The sequence below is a fragment of the Sinohyriopsis cumingii genome, chromosome 1 (genome assembly GCF_028554795.1).
Source record: "Sinohyriopsis cumingii isolate HCF-2022 chromosome 1, ASM2855479v2, whole genome shotgun sequence".
NCBI lineage: Eukaryota > Metazoa > Mollusca > Bivalvia > Unionida > Unionidae > Sinohyriopsis > Sinohyriopsis cumingii.
The window spans coordinates 71,252,200-71,272,280 of record NC_142961.1 but is presented as its reverse complement, the minus strand read 5'-3'; the positions used below and the strand labels follow the sequence as shown (position 1 = coordinate 71,272,280).

Here is a 20,081-nt window from a genome sequence, read left to right as displayed (position 1 = left end):
CCATCTTACATGAAATTCAGGATTGACCTTGTGTTCTAAATCCTGAACTTGTGTGCATGTGTTGACTAGCTAAGGCTGATAACCTGTGTGGCATATGCATTGGATTGGGGGCCCAAATAAGTTTGGAATAAAATCCCAATGGTTTAGTGCACAACATCTGCTTTGTATAGGACTCTGGGGATGAATGTGGCCAAAAGTAACCCTTGATATGGAAGAATGTCAAGGAACATGATTTTGAGGCCCTTTGAGATGACTTGTAGGACCCATGGGTCTTTCCATTTTTGGAAAAGTGCAGCACAAGCAGGATGCTGTTTTCTCTGAAAAGGAGGCTGGCAAAGACAGAAACTGGGCTAAAATCTTCTCCTGTTCTTCTGTCATTTGCTCTAGACAGCTGGGACCTTGCCAAGCAGCAAGGTTTGAAGGGAGCTTTTCCTGTCCATCATGACTCAGTGCGTTCCTTCCTTCCTATTTTTCTGGTACTGTTTTGAAACTGAGAAAAGTCTCAGAGTCAATGGGCCTGAAAGTCATGCCTCTTCAGTGTCCTATTTTCCTGATCTCTGTGTGGCTATGGAGCAAGAAATTGGGGTCTAAGGGCTGCCTTATGGATGGTGATCATTGAGCATTGTGGATGTGGACATAAAAGTCTGGTCTGGTTTGGTTTTAGGGAAGGCAAGCAGCACATTTTCTTTTGCAGAGTTGGATACTTGTTGTTATTGTTGTGGGCTTGATGCAATTTTTCAGCACATGATATGCTTGCTATAACTGACAGCCAGTATATTTGGAGGAAGAAGAATATGGAAAGACACTGGGATGAACCACTGATGCACAGGATGCTACCAGCCAGCATTTTCAAATACACATGTTGGCAGATCCAAGACTCAGACCCATGCAGACAGAAGTGAAATGTCCGTGATATGCAAGATCAGTGCCTTAGGTCACTCGACCTTAAGGAGCCCCAGGATAAAAAAATGTTTCTTTGTGCAACCTGGAGGTTGACAGAAGTAGCCATGGAATTGGAAAGGTTGTGTTGATCTGCTCTGTTTAGCATGTCTTGGTAGAGGTCATACTAGCAGTATACACTTGTGTTGGAAGAGGTCTCACTAATAGCATATAGGTGTGATGGAAGTTCTCACTAGTAATATACATGTGTGTTGGAAGAGGTCTCAGTAGTATATGAGTACTGACATAGGTCTTACTAGTAGTATACAAGTGTGTTGGATGAGGCCTCTTGCAGTATATAGGTTTAGCTCAACTTGCAGAAAGACTGCCATGAAGACAACATCAAACATGGAACCAACATTTATGATGCTGCACACTAGCTGTTTCATGTCCAAGATAGGTTTCTGATCTATACACATGGAAGATGGCTTCCACATGACCAGCTGAGTGATGTTTCTGTCAATGGCTGAGACCTCAGTATGGAAAACTAGCAAGTGAATCTTGTACAAGGCCTCAGTGAAGTTGGTCAGTAGTCATCATTCTGAGAAGGTCTGTTGACATTAGGGTCTTACAGTAGTCTGTCAAACCAATGCAAGATGTCAGTGACATAACTATACAGCAGTAATTGTTTGAAAGCTGGCTGATCAATTTTGTTTAAAATGTCAATGGATACAGGAATTTTATTGGAAGTCATCAACAGAGCAGGGGGAGCATAGAACTTTGGAAACAGAAGCCACAAGACATCTTCTTTGGAGGCAAAGAAGGCTGAATTTTCTCCTGACATCTCTGGATGAAGTAGAGAAAGAGGAGCTTATAATTATCCATTTTTTAATGTGAAAGGTGAGGAGTGAAAGAAAAACTTCCTGAGATGGTACAATAGACTGGAGGAAGCATGATGCTAAGGAAGATAAACTAAGCTGGGAGCTCTACAATGATGTGAAATAGCAACCTCCAAGCACTGGCTCCAAGTGTTTTCAACAATCTGCAACTGATACCATGTTGGAAAGACAATCACCATAACCTATACTGTTCATGCACTATGACTGGTGATGGAATGGCCCATGCACTATGACTGGTGATGGAATGGCCCACGTACTATGACTGGTGATGGAATGGCCCACGCACTATGACTGGTGATGGAATGGCCCACACACTATGACTGGTGATGGAATGGCCCAATGCCAGTTCTCATTGATCTCCTCAGTCTTGTACTGAATATTTTGAAAAAGTCAACCAACAAATCCAGTACTGGTTATGCTGTCCATCTGCAACAAAGCCAGTCATGGATGTAGTTTGGCTGGTCAGTGCATGTGTAAGTTTCGTCAATCTGCATAAATCATGATACTAGAATTGGAATGGACAAGGTATGAAGCCATCTAATGTCTGATCTCAAGGTCTGGTACCAGATATTGTAGAGAAAGATCACCACAATATTATAATGATGCATCTGAAACTCACAGGAAACCCAATGATTTAGGGTGCAAAATCCAAAGTTTGAAAACCATGCCAACACTTGAGTATTTTATGAGTTGCAACCTAACAATTAACTTCATGCAACTAAAGAGCTGAACATTAAACTAGGCCAAAATCTCATTTAACATAAATTCTCAAACCAAATTTGCTTTTAAGACACGAAATCCATCAAAAGTTATTGAGATGACATGAAATTAAAGACAGGGTATGGTATACAAGAGCATGTGATGGGGGGGGGGACATTATACCCTCTCCACAGATAAGGTGAGGCATATAAACAAAGATGTACACTTGGCAAATGCATGCAAGATTTATTCTTACATTTTCACACAATACTAACTTTATACATTGATCTGCACGCTCTGAAATGAAACTATACCTAAGGAAAATCAGTTACACCAAAAATGCCCTAAAGCAACTTCAAAAGCGTCTGTTAAAGGCAATCAACTACATGTATATTGTTTCCTACAAGATTTCTCTCAACAAGATCCACTGTCACTGAACCAAAAGACTGAATAATGGACTGAACAGAAGGATTGTAAAAAAGAAAGGCACAAATGTAGTCCTGATAACTGAAAAAAGCTGAGGAATAAAAAAGAGGTATTTTAAAAACTAAAGTGAGTAAATTTCAGTCAATATTACTTAAGTGGAATAAAGACACGATTCCTTCAAAAGGATTGATACTATACTGCCAAAGAATTTTCAGGAATCCAAGTCCCTATCTTCTGTTATTTATTCTTTTAAACTGTTGAGTAAAGAAACAATTCACACAACAGAAGCAGCAAAAAGATTTTCATTATTATGGTAACAGCAGCCATATCTGAAGTCAGCTCAGTAGATTTCATTTAAGACCAACTGGACATCATGATAAGTCTTTTAGTGAAAACCCCATGTCAATGTGGCTTATGTTCAAGATGGCTGCAATGAGAGCCATTTTCTATGTCAGAATGCACCAATTCTGTTTACAATTAACAAGACATCATAAAAAACCTTTCAGTGAAAATCCCATGTTTCTATGACCAATAGTTAAGTAGCAATAACAAAATTTCAAGGTGGCCACCATACCAACCATAACAGATCAACACTATTTTCAGCGAAAACCAATTAGACATCATATAAAGTCTTTCAGTGATTGCCACATGTCAATATAACCACCCATTCAGAAGGAGTAGCAAATATCAAGATCTTCAAGATAGTCACATAGCTGCCAACTTTCCAGGCTCGCAATTAGTGAAAATAGGGATAAAACTTAGTGAATTTGGACATGAATTAGTGCAAAATAACATATAAAACTTAGTGAATTTGGACATGAATTAGTGCAAAATAACATGACAATAACTCCATCTACTCTGACCGTCAATACTACACTATATCAAGATTGCAATATAAAACTAAAACACTACATATATGCAGAAATATATCTGCATTTCTATTTATTATGGTATTATAAGCTTCAATTGTTCTTGTGGTTATTTATCAAGACATGATACTGTGGCAGACTTGAACTTCCTCAACTGCTTGATCGTAAATTTGTATTCAAAACAGTTCAGGCTTCTTGCCTGCTGGTTGATCTTGGTGACTAAAATTGCTGACAAATTTTCTGCAGCTACGGAGACCCTAAAGTCTGTCTTATTTTTGCTCACTAGAGAAAATACTCTTTCGCTGTCACTGTTGCTGTGAGGAATGCACAGGAGCTGAAGCACTTTTGGTTCTTCCACAGGAAAATTTGGAAGCGATCTTCGAGTCCAGGAACATTTGTCAGAACAAATGTTTAGCATGGTCTCCAGCTGATAAAGGTAGATTGTGTTCAACAAGAAAACTCACAAATAATGCTTCAAAAAGTACTCTTATACATATAGATTTAAATAGGCTAAAATGCTTGCTACCAGGACAACTGTACCAATCAGCTGTAGTTCTACTAATATCACGACCAGCAGTACTGGCCCGTTTCGGCAACTGCCAATATCACGACTAGCACTTAACAGAAAATCGGTTATTTTACTAAAGATTTTAAGTAAATGAGAATTGGAGAATTCATGAATTTTTTTGCTTGCAATGTGAATCTGTGACTCACTGAAAAAGTTGTGAACTTCACGCCAAAATCATGAGGGTTGGCAGCTATGTAGTTACCATGGTAGCTACAATGGTTGTCCAAGTGGCACCATTTTCATTAAGGACTAAATTTTGGAAAATGACAGATGCCAAATGGATAATGAACTGCCTATTGCATATGCTCTTCTTGTCTACGACCAGTAGAATTAAAAACTTACACTCTATAAATCACTACTGAATAGCATTTTTAATGAAAAATTTACTTGCACAGATTTATTTTATAAGCATGTTCTACCACTTTTTGTATAGCATTCAAATGTAACAGGAACTAGTACGGTACCATATACAAAAAAATAACGAGATTGTTTACACCCATACCAGTTGAGTTACGTCGCTCTCGTCCTTCTTGATAAAAATCATCACTCTCCAAATTCATCCTTATTTGTTCCAGGATCTTGACTATCTCCTCAAAACTTGGCCTCTTCTTGGGATCAATCTGCAATAATGAAGCAGTAGTTTCATTGCTATATTTGTCTGTATATCATTCAAATCTAATGCAAACAGTATAGAACTAGATCTGCCCCGCATACTGTGCCAGCAGAAAAGGGTCAACCCTAATCTGCAGGAAACATTCTGTGTAGCTTTGAGGTGTTGGCAGTTTGATGTGCATTGTACATGAGTATGTACAACAGTCTGTTTACACTGTACATGAGTATGTACAGCAGTCTGTTTACACTGTACATGGGTATGTACAGCAGTCTGGTTTACACTGTACATGGGTATGTACAGCAGTCTGGTTTGCACCGTACATGGGTATGTACAGCAGTCTGGTTTACACTGTACATGGGTATATACAGCAGTTTCGTGTACACTATACATGGGAACATGCAGCAGCAACTTACACATCACCAAACTTTATTTGTTCACTACCAGATTTCTGTTAAAAGATGTTTTGTTTTTGAAATTTCCAATGCCCCTAGCACATCACCTTGTGGCAACATGTGATCTAACATCTGCTGTGCTGAGCTTTTCTAAATGGATGTCTGCTGTCTTAATGGTCAAACAAATAATGTCAACATATTTCACCCAAATAAAGTGAAATTTGCACTATCAAACAAAAATAAATTTCTGATAAAGTGATGAAATGTTCAAAAGAGAGACTTTGGTTTTACAGAAACTATTATGCTAATGAGTAGATATAATTATCTCAGCTCTTGAAATTCATCCATTCTAAGATATATCAATGACCAATATAAGTGATATGAGAAATATTGTTTCCTGCCTGCAAGAACTAAACAAATGGCATCACATACAAAAATAAAACTGTCAAATAAGGTTAAAGTGAAACAAAACAAGGTGTTATTTATAACCATGTTTTCCCTCACAGACATGAACACATCTGAAGCATCCAACCATACACAAAGAGGGTATATGAAAAGCAAGGGAATAAAAACAGCATAAAGATGGTACTTAAGTTCCATCTGATTGCTCAACGTATGCCTATAAAACTTTTCAAACAGTAAAGTTACATGTATGTTGCTCATAACATGTATATTTAATCTGCATTGTGTATTGTCAAAGATAATAGTATGTATAATGTTATGTATAATACATAACTTGTATTGTGTGATTAAATTGTGGGTAGGAGTTGGGTCTACCTGACAAATGTCTTTTTAAAAAATAAACAACATAATTATTATATAGCTAATTCTTGTCTATGATTTTAGGTTACATATGAAAATCATTATCATGTTCAAGTGGTCTTTTGATGCTGGAAGTTTCTAGAAGGGACCTTATTTATGAATTTGATGAGAAAATGACCCTCATTCTGATTCTGTTATTGTATCTTAGTTTTTGTATATAAGGGAGAAGTAAACAGAAATCCTTTATTCCTGTCTTAACATAAATCTTGAAAGGAATCAATTTTAGTTGTGTTCAATTTATATTTGAGAGGATTAATTCATTTAAATAACTCACTGGAACTACAAAGGTTTTGTGACTGTTTTAGCCCTGAATCAGCCATCTCCAAGAAAGTAAAAGGTTTTGTGCCTATTTTAGCCTTGAATCAGTCATACTCAAGAATGCCAAATGTTTTGTGCCTTCAATCAGTCATCTTATACAGGGATTACCTTATCAGCTGGAAGTTGGGTGATTTACCTGGCTACTTTTACTTTACACCAGGCTACTTTTAAAAAAAACTGTATCCCTGTAACCCCACACACTTTGGCAACTCACCCTCCAACTTTAAATTTAATGGAAACCTCTGTTCTAGAAAGCACAAGGTTTGACTATTTTAGCCTTGAATCAGTCATCTTCTACACAGCAAATGGTTTTGTCACCATTTGGTCACAAAGGATTCCAAAAGATGCAAAACAGCTTGGTAACTGGAGACATAAATAGCTTCTGTCACTCACCTGACAACATCGGAATGCTAGGCGGAGAAAGTCCAATGGGCAATAGTCGATGATCTCACAGAAAGCAACATAATCAATCCCAAAATTCTGAAAGTAATTAATACATATTTGTTTGAAAAACAAAGAGCATGATTAATCACATTTTTGTTTATTGGAAATGTAATGAAAAACCCAAAGGTTTTAAAATGAAGCTATTGCAAATAAAATTACAAAGTCATCATTTTTTTTCTTTCTGACTTGACCTGTATGTGAAAGTTCTTCCTGCAAAAACTTTTCATTATGCAGAAAAATAGAACAAGATTAACAATAATGCCTGGCATAGCTCAAATGCTTACATAAGATAACAGTTGGTGATTCCACAAAGCAAGCTTCCATAGTATTTTAACAACATTACCCTATATTAACTATCTCTCAGTGTTTGTATCATGTCAATTTAACCCATTTTACTACAGTCTGATACAAATCCTTTCCAAAGATAACAGCTAGGGCAGTTGGATGCTCTTTCGAGAAATGTCTTCTAATTCTCTTGCATATGTTATGAAAACAATTGTTTCAAGAGCTCTGTTTTGTATCTTCATCCTTATTTGATGGTACAACATCATGATTCTGTTAACACTGAAAAGTGTTTATGCCTGAACGCTTTCAATCAAACTTGGTCAGCTTCCAACACGCTTTTGTAGTTGCAAATAAATGCATCCTTAATGGTCAAACTGAGGGTACATGAATATATAGGGGAAACAATGGTTTGAAACTTAAATCTAGTAAACAATGGTTTACTATGTGTCAATGATCATGCAGTATGTATAATCATGACACAGAATTTATTCAATAACAGAGACTTGTAGTCAAATTATTTGCTTTCACTAATAATTAATAACCAAAGTCATAATCATGATAAGTAAGTTTAACAACTGCTCAAATGCCTTGAAAACATTCCCATTTAATTGTATGCCTTGAAAACATTCCCATTTTATTGTATGCCTTGAAAACATTCCCAGTTTATTGTATGCCTTGAAAACATTCCCATTTAATAGGATGCCTTGAAAACATTCCCATTTAATTGTATGCCTTGAAAACAGTCCCATTTAATAGTATGCCTTGAAAACATTCCCATTTTATTGTATGCCTTGAAAACATTCCCAGTTTATTGTATGCCTTGAAAACATTTCCCTTTTTTTGTATGCCTTGAAAACATTCCCATTTAATAGTATGCCTTGAAAACATTCCCATTTTATAGTATGCCTTGAAAACATTCCCATTTTATTCCATGCCTTGAAAACATTCCCATTTAATAGCATCCCTTGAAAACATTCCCATTTAATAGTATGCCTTGAAAACATTCCCATTTTACAGTATGCCTTGAAAACATTCCCATTTTATTGTATGCCTTGAAAACATTCCCATTTTATTGTATGCCTTGAAAACATTCCCATTTAATAGTATCCCTTGAAAACATTCCCATTTAATAGCATGCCTTAAAAACATTCCCATTTAATAGTATCCTTTGAAAACATTCCCATTTAATAGTATCCCTTGAAAACATTCCCATTTTATAGTATGCCTTGAAAACATTCCCATTTAATAGTATCCCTTGAAAACATTCCCATTTAATAGCATGCCTTAAAAACATTCCCATTTAATAGTATCCCTTGAAAACATTCCCATTTAATAGTATGCCTTGAAAACATTCCCATTTAACAGTATCCCTTGAAAACATTCTCATACTATAGTATCCCTTGAAAACATTCCCATTTAGTAGTATGCCTTGAAAACATTCCCATTTTATAGTATGCCTTGAAAACATTCCCATTTTATTCCATGCTTTGAAAACATTCCCATTTAATAGTATCCCTTGAAAACATTCCTATTTAACAGTATGCCTTAAAAACATTCCCATTTAATAGTATGCCTTGAAAACATTCCCATTTTACAGTATGTCTTGAAAACATTCCCATTTTATTGTATGCCTTGAAAACATTCCCATTTAATAGTATGCCTTGAAAACATTTCCATTTAATAGTATGCCTTGAAAACATTTCCATTTTATAGTATGCCTTGAAAACATTTCCATTTTATAGTATGCCTTGAAAACATTCCTATTTTATAGTATGCCTGGAAAATGTGTCCTACCTATTTCCCCCCATTTTTGATAATACACGTAGTCACCAAATTTATTTTAGTCATGACCACAATAACACATCCATTTTATGTATATTCTTGCTTTTCAGTGGATGATGATATTAAATTACTGTGCTGCACAAACTGCACACACAAAATAACAAGGTCCCATATTCATATGCATAACATGGCCACACTAGGTAATGAAATACTCTGTATGATTGGATAACAATGTGCTCAACAACCAATGGGCATTAATGTTACATTCACAGTGGCATATATTTCATCTACAAACCACCTGACAGCAAGTCTACCCAACTAGTGGCAGCAGTTGGATAATCATATAACAAATTAAAAAGTGCAAACAGAGTGAACTTAAAAAACATGTGCTAACAAATCTGTCAATGTTTACTCCAAAAATGAGAGTTTACCTAATTTATGTGCCCCTTGATTTCTTATGTACAAAGTCATCTTAAAAAATGTACATGTAGCACTTTTGTAAGTTAATTACAAACTGTAGTAAGTGAACGGAAATTTTGAAACCTACAGAGTGCTTTTGGGACAAAGTTGTTTACATGTTTTGTTGCTTTTGTTACATTTAGCAATAGCAGCCTTATTTGAAGGTGGATTGGCATCAAATGTATAAAACTGAAAGGCCTTTGAGCTAGGATCCTTCCTTTCAAATCTGATAAAATTCTTTTGAGCAGTTCAAGATGGAAGTTTTTTAAAGTTGACTTTTTTTAAACAATAATGGTGGATCTTTAACAAATCTGAACAAATTTTACAAAAACAAAGGTCCTTCATGCCAAAATGTACTATAATGATTTGGTTAAAATCTAATGAAGGCTTGAGATGAAGTCATTTAAAGGTATTTCTATTAGCAGTAACAGTGGCCATATTGAATGGCAGATTGGCATACAACCTGAAAGCTCTTCATGCCAGGTTACTTAATGTCAAGTTGGGTCAAATTCTCTTGACAAAAATCCATCTAAAGGTTTTCCTAATGTAAATTATAGCAGCCATATTTTATTATGGATGGGCATTATTTGTATATATTTGATAACCCTTGGTGCCATAATGCTTTCCATCAAAATTACCAAACTAGTGTTGGGCAGTTTTTAAGAAGTTGTTTAAAGAGTTTTGTACATTTAGTAAAAGAAGCCATATTTGATGTGGAATCATTATCTGTACTAACTTGAAATCCCTTCATGACAGCACCCTCTGTGCCACATCGGGTTGTTTCTCTCCAGCGCTTCTTAATCAGGGTTCATACAGAATTCTCAATGATAAATTCAAAGACTTTTCCCAAACTTTCAAAGACCACATAGATTTCTAAGACCTATTTTCAGTAACATTTTGTATACAAGTTATGTTATATGAGAAAACAATGAATGCAAAATACTATAATACTGTTTAATGATGACATTCAAACTATAATTAATCAAAAGAAAGAAACCAGAAAACTCGACTACATCCAAATCTAACAACCTTGGACAATTTTATTTGTAATTATGCAAAGAAATTAAAATGTTTTGGTTTATTTCAATTTTCAAAGACTTTTAAAGACCTCGGGGTAATCTGCTCAATTTTCCCCAAACTCTCAAGGTCTTGAAAATAACCTCATTTTCCCCAAACTATCAAAGACTTTCAAAGACCGTAAGAACCCTGCTGATAATAACTTAAAAAGAGTAATTTCCTATGATGCAAAGGTGGATGGCCTGATGGGGTAACAAAAATTGTTGTAATATTTCTATTTGTTTCATTCCAATCATATGTTGATGTGATTTAACCTCCATTGTTTAGAAGTAGAGTTATCAACCTGAAACAAAATTATCCTTTTAACAAGATAGCTTTTACTTTTAAACCACTTCCCTAATGTGAATAAGTTGTTCTCTGTACAAAAAAGGAAAACAAAATTGACTAGGTTTTTTGCCACTTTTAATAAAGAAATCATAATAAATAGAAACTGAGTTTCACGATGAACAGCTGTTGTTAGAATGTACTGAAGTGCTAAAATAAAAAGCCATTTTCAATGTATTTACCATTATCAAAATCATCTCTCCGTAAGTTTTTAATCTGCACTAAAGCACTGTTTAACCAAACAGGCTGACATGTATATGTAAACAGTGTTCTTGAGTGAGGTAAACACAAGCTTGTTTGAAAACTAAACAAGACTTTAAGATGAAATTGTCCAACTGGAATTCAATTCAATAGCATGAAGTCAAATTTTTCCATCCCCAGATACGTATTAGCTGGAAAAGAATTCTGGGCATACCATTTCAAGCATTTTAAGATATCACAAAGGTTCAAAAGAGCAGGGGGAGAAAAAAAACCCTTAGAATTCATTATAGAGATGCTATCTCATAATCAAAGAAATAAGATACCACCTTCCCCTCTAACAATTTTACAAGACCTCCTCATTCCGCTGTAACATGACTTCCAATTTATTCTCTTCTTTTGAGGTCACCCTTTCCTATGTGACCATATTTTTTAGAGCAGAAGAGGTGGTCCAATATGATGGGACCAAAGAAATCTCTCTGGAAGCTAGGAGACAAAGCAATTAGTCAAAATTAGGAATATTACTACCCTCTTTACAACTGATTTTTAAGGAAGTTTGCAACGTATTGTATCAACTCTTATTCAGGAATAAGACCTTTAGCTACATAACTAGTATAACCACTTTGTCTTTATTTGAAATTAATTTATTTTTAAATAGTGCTATATTCATTCATGGAAATTCACTAGTTTACATGTATACACCCCACTGTGTTCTGAACTTAAGTTGCTGCTTCGTGACCTGACCCTTGTTAGTGAAATGAAATGGACTCCAAACATGATTTATTAATTACTCTCATCTGCAAATAGCACAACGACATGTGGGCAGGACAGGTGCTATACATATCAAGGTATAAACTTCGGTTATACAACATTACTGTGTGAAAGTTTACAGCACCTGATGTTGAAATTATGGCTTTCACAAACGTAGCACAGAATATTAACAATGTTGGTGACATTAACACTTTTCTGCCAGGAAGAGATACGTATTTCTCCCCATCATATGCAGGCATGACCATTATCAAATATTACACACTTCTTTGAAATTATAAAAGGAACTGTATCTTGCATCAACTTACATGATTCCTTGGCATGACATCTGGGTCAGATTCTATCCTCCCAGTTATCTCACAGCAGATTATACCAAAGGAAAATATATCGGCCTGAAAAGGGTAGTAAGAACATAAATAAGCAGCACACACAGGTTGTTGTAGGATAGTTTATTTTTTGTGGTACAGTATTTTTAAAATATGTGACCAAAATAGGTAATGGTGCCCTTTTTGTCCCATGAGATGATAAATATGCAGCACAAAAATGCCCATAACACCAATTCAAATTACAACCTACTTACAAAAGGCCCTCTGCAACCTGCACTGGCAAGTTAAAGATTTCCAACTTGGTTTTCAGGAGTGGAAAGAATGTGTTATATTTAATGTCAAAGGTTTTGAAATTTGTTTACAAGGTATAAAAGAAAACCTTGCATCAAATGAATGTAAAATGTGTCTTTAATACATAGTCAGAATAGTTTTAACTTGCAACAATGTATAATGTGATACAATGCTAACAATTTTACTCATAAGTAACAACCCTTCACATGAAATAAAAGCAACTAAGAGCCTTTTTAAAGATGTATGTACACCCTGTTAAAAATCAATAGAGATGTGAACAAACAGAAGAAATAAATATACGAAAGTAGATTGTTTCAGGAGTCAATTTTCAGTGAACACAGAAGGAAAACTCCCACAATGTGAACATCCTACAATAGTATTTTATTATTACCTACAATCATGGAAACTGTTCTCCTATACAGCCATTGGACAGGGTATAGTGCCTACAGTGAAGACAAGGCACTATACTTCACCAGGGGGACAGTTCCCTTAGGAGAAAGCAATAATAGAATTTAGTGCATTAAATGTCCAATGCTGTTATATAACATTGGCACAAAGTAATAGTACCTGCCTAACAGATATAATTCCTGTAGTTATGTATAACATCCCAAAATAAAGGGGAAATGCATACTGTTGATGTTGTCAGCCAATCAGAAACCAAGGATTATCATGTGATGTTTTAAAATATTCTGCTTGTGTATTGCAACTACACAACTGCAATTAACATAAACTCATGTCTGGCATCACATGACGCAAAGACAGATCAGGTTTATGCTATGAATTTTATTCACCATCTCAAGCAAACAGCATATACGAGAAAACTGCACAGGCCCTAATCTGATGGCACAATGCATTACAGTCTGCCAGTCTGGATCTATGCTGCTTACAGACGGATATGAGTTGCACAGAAGTTCACTATGGTAGCTTTAAAGTTTTAATGTAAACAGTATGTTCTTTTAACGTAAATGATCTGAGGTGACCAAACCAATTAGCACTTTTTCTCCACATTCTCAGATAATATTGTTATCTTTCAATACAGCAGTGTACCTTTTCATTGTAGAATTTTCCAAGAATTACTTCTGGTGCCATCCAATAAGGAGAACCCACTGTGGACAGCTGTTTCTGAGAACTGGAGAAGAAAAACAAATACATTTTAAAGACAGAAATATTACAGGAGATATTACTATATATGTACACTTTGCTTACAATTTGTGCCAGAAATATATGAATAATTTTCTATAAGACTTAAGTTAAATATCACCAATCAACAGAAATCTATGAGGAGTTCCTGGACAATAAAATATCATTGTCTCTAACCTTTTTTCTGCTGACATTATGTACAAATTTCTGATAATTATTTGTCTTTAGGCCCAAAATGTGTTTCTGGTTTCAAGCTTAAAAGAAATAGGTTGGTCAAATTTTTTTTCCTTTGCAGAAAAACAGTATTATTTAATAACATAATGTTATATAACAAATATGTACCATCTACATAATTATTTTAATCATTCAGATTGTCTGTTATAACTCGCTGTATATTTTAAGCAGATTCAAACTAGTGAACAGCAAAAAGTGCAATCAATTCCTGAATCATAATTTAAAGTCTATGTCCTGTAGGCACTTGGGAGAAACAGTAAGTATCTTAATGAGTGTGATGTCTAACCCTTTTATCTAAAACAGAAATTAAATCTAAACTAGTCGTAACATTCAGAAAAATGTATTTTTTGAAGGGGGAGAACTAATTTTAATTATGTAATACTTACCTATTGATATTGTGTAACTATTACATTCTTGTACCAAAACATCCCATCCATTTGATCAGAATACATCCTCCCACAGAATGGAGAAATGTCTATAAGACATGGTCCTCTTGTGCACCTTGCATGTGCAAAACAGTAACCTTTTACACAGATGATGATTACACCATGACATCAGAGCAGGTTGGGAGAAGGGCATTCAGCAATAGAGACAGGTAAGTATTGCATAATGAAAATTAGTTTTATGTCCTCCCCCCCCACTACATCTTAATATCAGCAATCCATCGCTATTGCATACCCAAGTTTGTCAGTGAGGTGGGTTGGCTGATGTGCTAAAACTGTTTAAAAACAGAGAAAAATAGAAAGTACTCACTAGCCGAGGGAGAGCTGCACTTACTGAATGTTGGTTGTTCTGTGGGCTACATGTTATGCTGCAGCTATGGGTCCCAAGAAAAAATACTTGCACTCTATTATGCTGAAGAGCAGAGGCAGAAGTAGGTGAAGGTAGTAGGCCATTGCCAAAATACTACCGTCATGATGTCTTCTAAGGAAGAACAGTTGAAGTATGCTCAAGAAGAAGTGACGGCTCCAATCGTATGGGTTCTTAGTTGCTCTCTTAATAAGGGACTGATATGCTCTTTTGATGGCAGTGACAATCCACCAAGAGATGGTAGAAGCCAAAATATCAATGTAGTCCTTAAGATAAAGGAAAAAAAAACTTAATAATAAGGGGGGGGGGGGAAAAAATGTTTACTATCCTACTGTTTTCCTTTAGAAGCATTTAAAAAAAACAAAGTGGCCTAACAGGATATAAAAGTCTATCTTAATCATCCCCAGCTAAGAATAAACTCATACTGGGGATCTCTATAAGCAGTGGAGCTACCAAGGGTAACAGATTATTTGCTAAAACTCACAGCTGACAAAGGACAGAAACGGATATGTAACTCTAATTAAACAGGCGACAGCCATGTCGACAGACAATAAATGAATCTCACTGCCTCTACTGGCCTGAATAATTAAACTGGCAACTCGGCCTTGTTCTGGTGGATCACTTGAGATGAGACAATCATGGAGGTGAAGAATTTATGGGCTTTTGTGTAAGAGGGAGCCAATGTGTTTGGACAGAATATCCAAAAATTAAAAGTGACATTTGTAAATACTGCAGATCTTGTCATACTTGTCAAATAGTAGGAAAATTCAATCAGAAGATATCTAAGGCTTATATGCAACCTATTCCCGTATTTGACAAACCATTTAGTAGAATAATGGTAGATTGTGTTGATCCCTTACCTAAGACCAAGTCAGGTAAACAATACTTGTTGACCATAATGTGTGCTTCAACAAGATTCCCAGAGGTAAAAAATCTTCCTGCTCCATGCAAAACCTGAGGTATTTGCAATGTGAAGGAAATATTGAGATGCGTAAATGGGCATCCTGAAGGCTGATGGAGGCCGCCCAATCTGAAGGATGCCTGGCATTGTGGATCGAGTTGGGGTCAGGTGCATGCATGGGGACCACATTCGTGAATCTGTCCCTGATTCACAAACTAGTGCAAATGGTGATCACTTGCTAGTCCTAGAATGATTTGGGCTAATAGAAAAATATGAGAGGTTTCCACCTTGCAAGAAGGTGGAGCTGTAGAGGATGCATATGAAGACACCCTAATAACCAAGTCGGCAACAGCATTCAAGGTTCCCAACAGGGACAAATACAGTCAAGCAGGCAACAAAGTTTTCATTGTATTTCCTCTAACAGATTCAGGATGTGATCAATCCAATCCTGTGGATCTCAAAGTTCTGATTCATGAGGAATTCATCCCCATGTAAACAAAAGTCTTGTGATGAAATGAGTCCCAATTTCTTGAGGTTGGGTAAAAGGCCCAATTGAGTTATCATGGACTAACAATGGAGCAGGTCCTGATAAAAGGACTGGACATTAACACTATAGATCAGTCTGTCATTGAAATACTGGCGTACTGGTGTTATCAGCATTTAGCGAAGACCTGAGTGTGGAATAAATTATGAATGGTAGGACCTGGAATTTAAACACTTCCTGATCCAAGCAAAACCAAAGATATTTGCAGTGAGAAGGAAATACAGGAATGTGTAGATAAACATCCTGAAGGTCAATGGAGACTGCACAATCAAACAGGCAAAGAGCAATCTGAATTGAGGGTTTTTTAAAAGGTTCCTCCAGAAGAAAATGATTTAAAATGTATTGGTCAATAATAATTTAAAGCTTTCCACTTTTCTTGGTAACAAAGAAAATAAGGTAACAGAAATCGAGTGATGGAATCATCTCAACTACCCCTTTCTGTAAAAGCATGTGTACTTCTTCCATCAGTTTCACCAGACTGGATTGGTGAAGAAAGATGAGGGTCCTGGATAGGAGTTAGTTCAGAAACTGGAGTCATTATGATTGCTCATGACTGAAAGGACCCAACCATTGTACGTGCTGACTGACTAAGCCATGGAAAAGAAGCCCAGGTGAGCACTGAAAGGAATGTCTGGGGAAAAGGATATGCAGCAGCAGAGGGCTCGAGTCCCAAGGGCTGTCCCCTTGTTCTTAATGGAAGAGAAGTGGGGTGTCAAAACTGGCTCCTTCTTTTTAAGATTCATCCGTTTTCCTGTTCCTTGGAGATAAACTGATAAGGAGATTTAGTTTGAAGTAGTATATTGGACAGGGCTGTGTAGGCTTTAAGAGCTTAACAGAAGGCCCTTGAGGGCGATTCACATCGATATGTTTTCTGGCCAATTGTGATGGGCCAGGAGTGAATTTGAAGAATCAATGTTGAGGATCATGCAAGTCTTGAGAAGCCACACTAGGAATGAGGCCTCCAATGAGAGTTTCAGCTTCAAGTGGAGCAGCCTTATGAGGGTCTTTACTACGGTCAAGTAAGACTTTCGAGTCCAAAGCAACATCTTGGCAGATATGCATAAGTTTGGCCAACAAAGAAATTGCGACAAAAAGTGCACGCCATCTTGGCTACAGCTTACAGTATGCATTATAAGGAGGCTGGGTTCAAGGAGGCCTCTCACAAGCAGCTAAAAGGTCACCATGAGAAGCTACGGTTACAAGTAGTTGGGCTGTCTGTTCCACGGCTTCAATGTCTTTCATGGAAAGGTATGCCCAGGCTCAACCCTGAAATATACTTCTTGGCCACACTGGGAGGTTTTGAAGGCCAAGGTATCTGGTAGCTAGCTGGCAGAAGTGACATTGCCAAGTAATTTTTGGCCTGTTGAAAACCTCAGAGAAATTTCCTAAGCCACTGAAGAAAGATAAAGGAGGAAGAAGTCTCGTTGTGGTTTAGCCCCCAAAATCTTTTCCAAACTGAAAAGGATCATCTTGGACTGTGTGCCAGGTGGTTTTGAGCAGTAGTTTGGTGGCAAGAGGCAACAGATGTCATTTGTTGCCAATAAATGGACCATACCACCTCTCCAAATCTAACAAAGAGGAAGGAGCAGGCGTAATAGCTGGAGTCCGTTGTGCTTCCTCAATGCTGAGAATGGAGATATCATCATCATGATTGAGTACACTTTGAGCAGCTGTGTGAAAGCAAGAGAAAAAAAATGTCTGTCTGTCTGTCCTCATTAATGTGATACCTCCAGCCTTCCAATTTGTTCCCACCTGGTGATGAGATTGCAGGACACAAGTATCTCATCTGCTTTGAGGGCAGGGTCCAATGGCCCAAGGATCATACAAGACCAAGGACCCTGAGGCTGATGGCTCCAGATCCTGTAGGGATTACCTGGAATAATAGGAAAGGGGGGATACCTAATCTGAACCTGCTGGTGAGACTCCCAAGGTTGCTCATAATGAGGTGGTAGAGGTAAAAGTGGGGGGAACTCGATCTAAGCCCTATATCCATACCATGTGTGATGATCAGAAGATAACGGATTGTCAGTTGATGCATCATTCAAAAAAGTGTGGTGCTGATCACCAGCTCTGATGGAATGGTAAATGTTCTCCATGTCAGGCAGCTACATGCAACAATATGAGTGGTGCAATTCCTTCACAATGGGAGGTAGCAACATTCTACACAGTGAGCAGTGTATCTCCTCCTCACTGGGAGGCAGCAACACGCTATAATATGAGTAGCAACATTCTACACAGTGAGCAGTGCATGTCCTCCTCACTGGGAGGAAGCGATGTGTTACGAGTAGTGTAAATAGTCCACAATGACAGGCAGCAACACGCTATGAGATGGCAGTGCATTCCATCCATAATGGCAAGTAGTGACATGCTATGACTTGAGCAGTGCATCTCCATTATGGGAGGTAGCAAAATGCTACAGTATGAATGGTGCATCTCCTCAGTGGATGGCAGCAACATACTACTAGATGAGCAGTGTATCTCCTTCAAAAGAGGAGGTAGTAATGCATTTAATGTCATGTATAACTCACCTATTTGTATGTAGTGCGTATGAAGTACACCCCTGTGTTCTATATGCATGTAGTAAACAGTATTAAAAGTCTTTTTTCATTTAAGAAAGAGATTTTTCACAACTTTAATTGATTAAAGGAAGTAGACACATATTCAGTTGCAACAGAAATGTGAAGCGCAGACATTAGAGAGTTGTTGTTGTTGTAAACACCGGAAAGAACCACCAACCCACAAGAAGCTACTGGCAAGCTTTCTCACATACCCACATTGGCTGAATCTGAGACTCGAACCCATGCAAAGATGAGATGGCAGTGATCCGTAACGGACAGCGCTTTAGATCACTTGGCCACTCAGGGCCCCAACATTAGAGAGAATTCAACTAATTCAATAAAACACAAGAAGAAAAATAGTATAGATACTGTATTCCATGTCAATCTGGACAGAAGAAACACATAGCTTCTATTTTAGCAGGACGTCATTATTCCTGCACAAAACTACTTATAGGTACCTAGATAGATGTGATAAAGGTAGGAAAGTGTATCTAACCCCTACAGGTGTGGTACACAAAACAACCCAAGTACCTAAAGGAACTAAATTACTGAGGGAAAAAAGACCAGGCTGCAAAAGTGATTAAAACCACTGCTACAGGCAAATTTTCTCTGAAGAATCCTGGCACACACCTGAACTCCATGTGTTTGAAAAAGATAACTATCTGCGCATGACCATACCAAGGGACAAGCAAAATGCATGAATAGACTACATCATATTAATATTTCTTCCCTCTAGCGGATATATTCACATCAAACTGATGGTGGGATTATTGGCATGTAAAAGAAAGTTGTACAACAGCGATGGGTTAGCTTGTGCTCCTATTAAATACGTAATTCTGGGGACTGGCAGACAAAAAAATGGTAGGGAAACTATAAATAAAGCTATTTTTCATTGGGCCTTAGCATTACAGGCCTTAAAATTTCCATGATCGTTTATTTTCATTCGGTTTTAAACAAACCCTGAAAGTGGTTTACTCATCCTATATACTTGAAACTCACAGATGATAGCATAAAAAGGATGATTATAATATAAATATTTTACAGGATTTTGAAGTTTTATAAGAGACAATGTATCCATAATAACTCTTTCCTTCTCTTTTTCATTTTGTTTCATACAACCCAGGCATTTACTTCAGTAAATAAGGTAACCCTGTTTACTGCTGGTAGGTAAGACCTTGGAGATTACCACACCCACGCACTTCCAAAGCCCAAGATGTGTATTAGTTAACAAATGTTCTTGATGTTTTGAACTGCTGATGCAGGTATTGTGGTATACTTACTTTGGATCTGGAATCTTGGCAGACAGCCCGAAGTCTCCCACAATAGCAGTGTACATGGCTACTTCCATCTTTATCAGCACATTCTGATATAAGAAAAAGGTATCAGTGAGCAAAACAACAACTGATATGTATTTTCACCTGTCCCTCAACCAGACAGAGCCAGTAGATGTCACGG

At 36.9% G+C, this 20,081-nt stretch overlaps 1 protein-coding gene across 1 annotated transcript in view; it reads right to left on the bottom strand.

Moving 5' to 3' along the window:
- Positions 1-20,081, bottom strand: part of LOC149807092 (dual specificity testis-specific protein kinase 2-like) — a 122,500-nt gene that overhangs the window by 12,759 nt on the left and 89,660 nt on the right. Inside the window, exons 5-9 of the mRNA XM_089961834.1 lie at positions 19,907-19,989; positions 13,487-13,568; positions 12,131-12,214; positions 6,879-6,965; positions 4,843-4,960 (exon numbers count right to left, since the gene is read on the bottom strand). Of these exons, the coding sequence (XP_089817960.1) occupies positions 4,843-4,960; positions 6,879-6,965; positions 12,131-12,214; positions 13,487-13,568; positions 19,907-19,989 (454 nt within the window). The remainder of the gene's footprint in view (positions 1-4,842; positions 4,961-6,878; positions 6,966-12,130; positions 12,215-13,486; positions 13,569-19,906; positions 19,990-20,081) is intronic.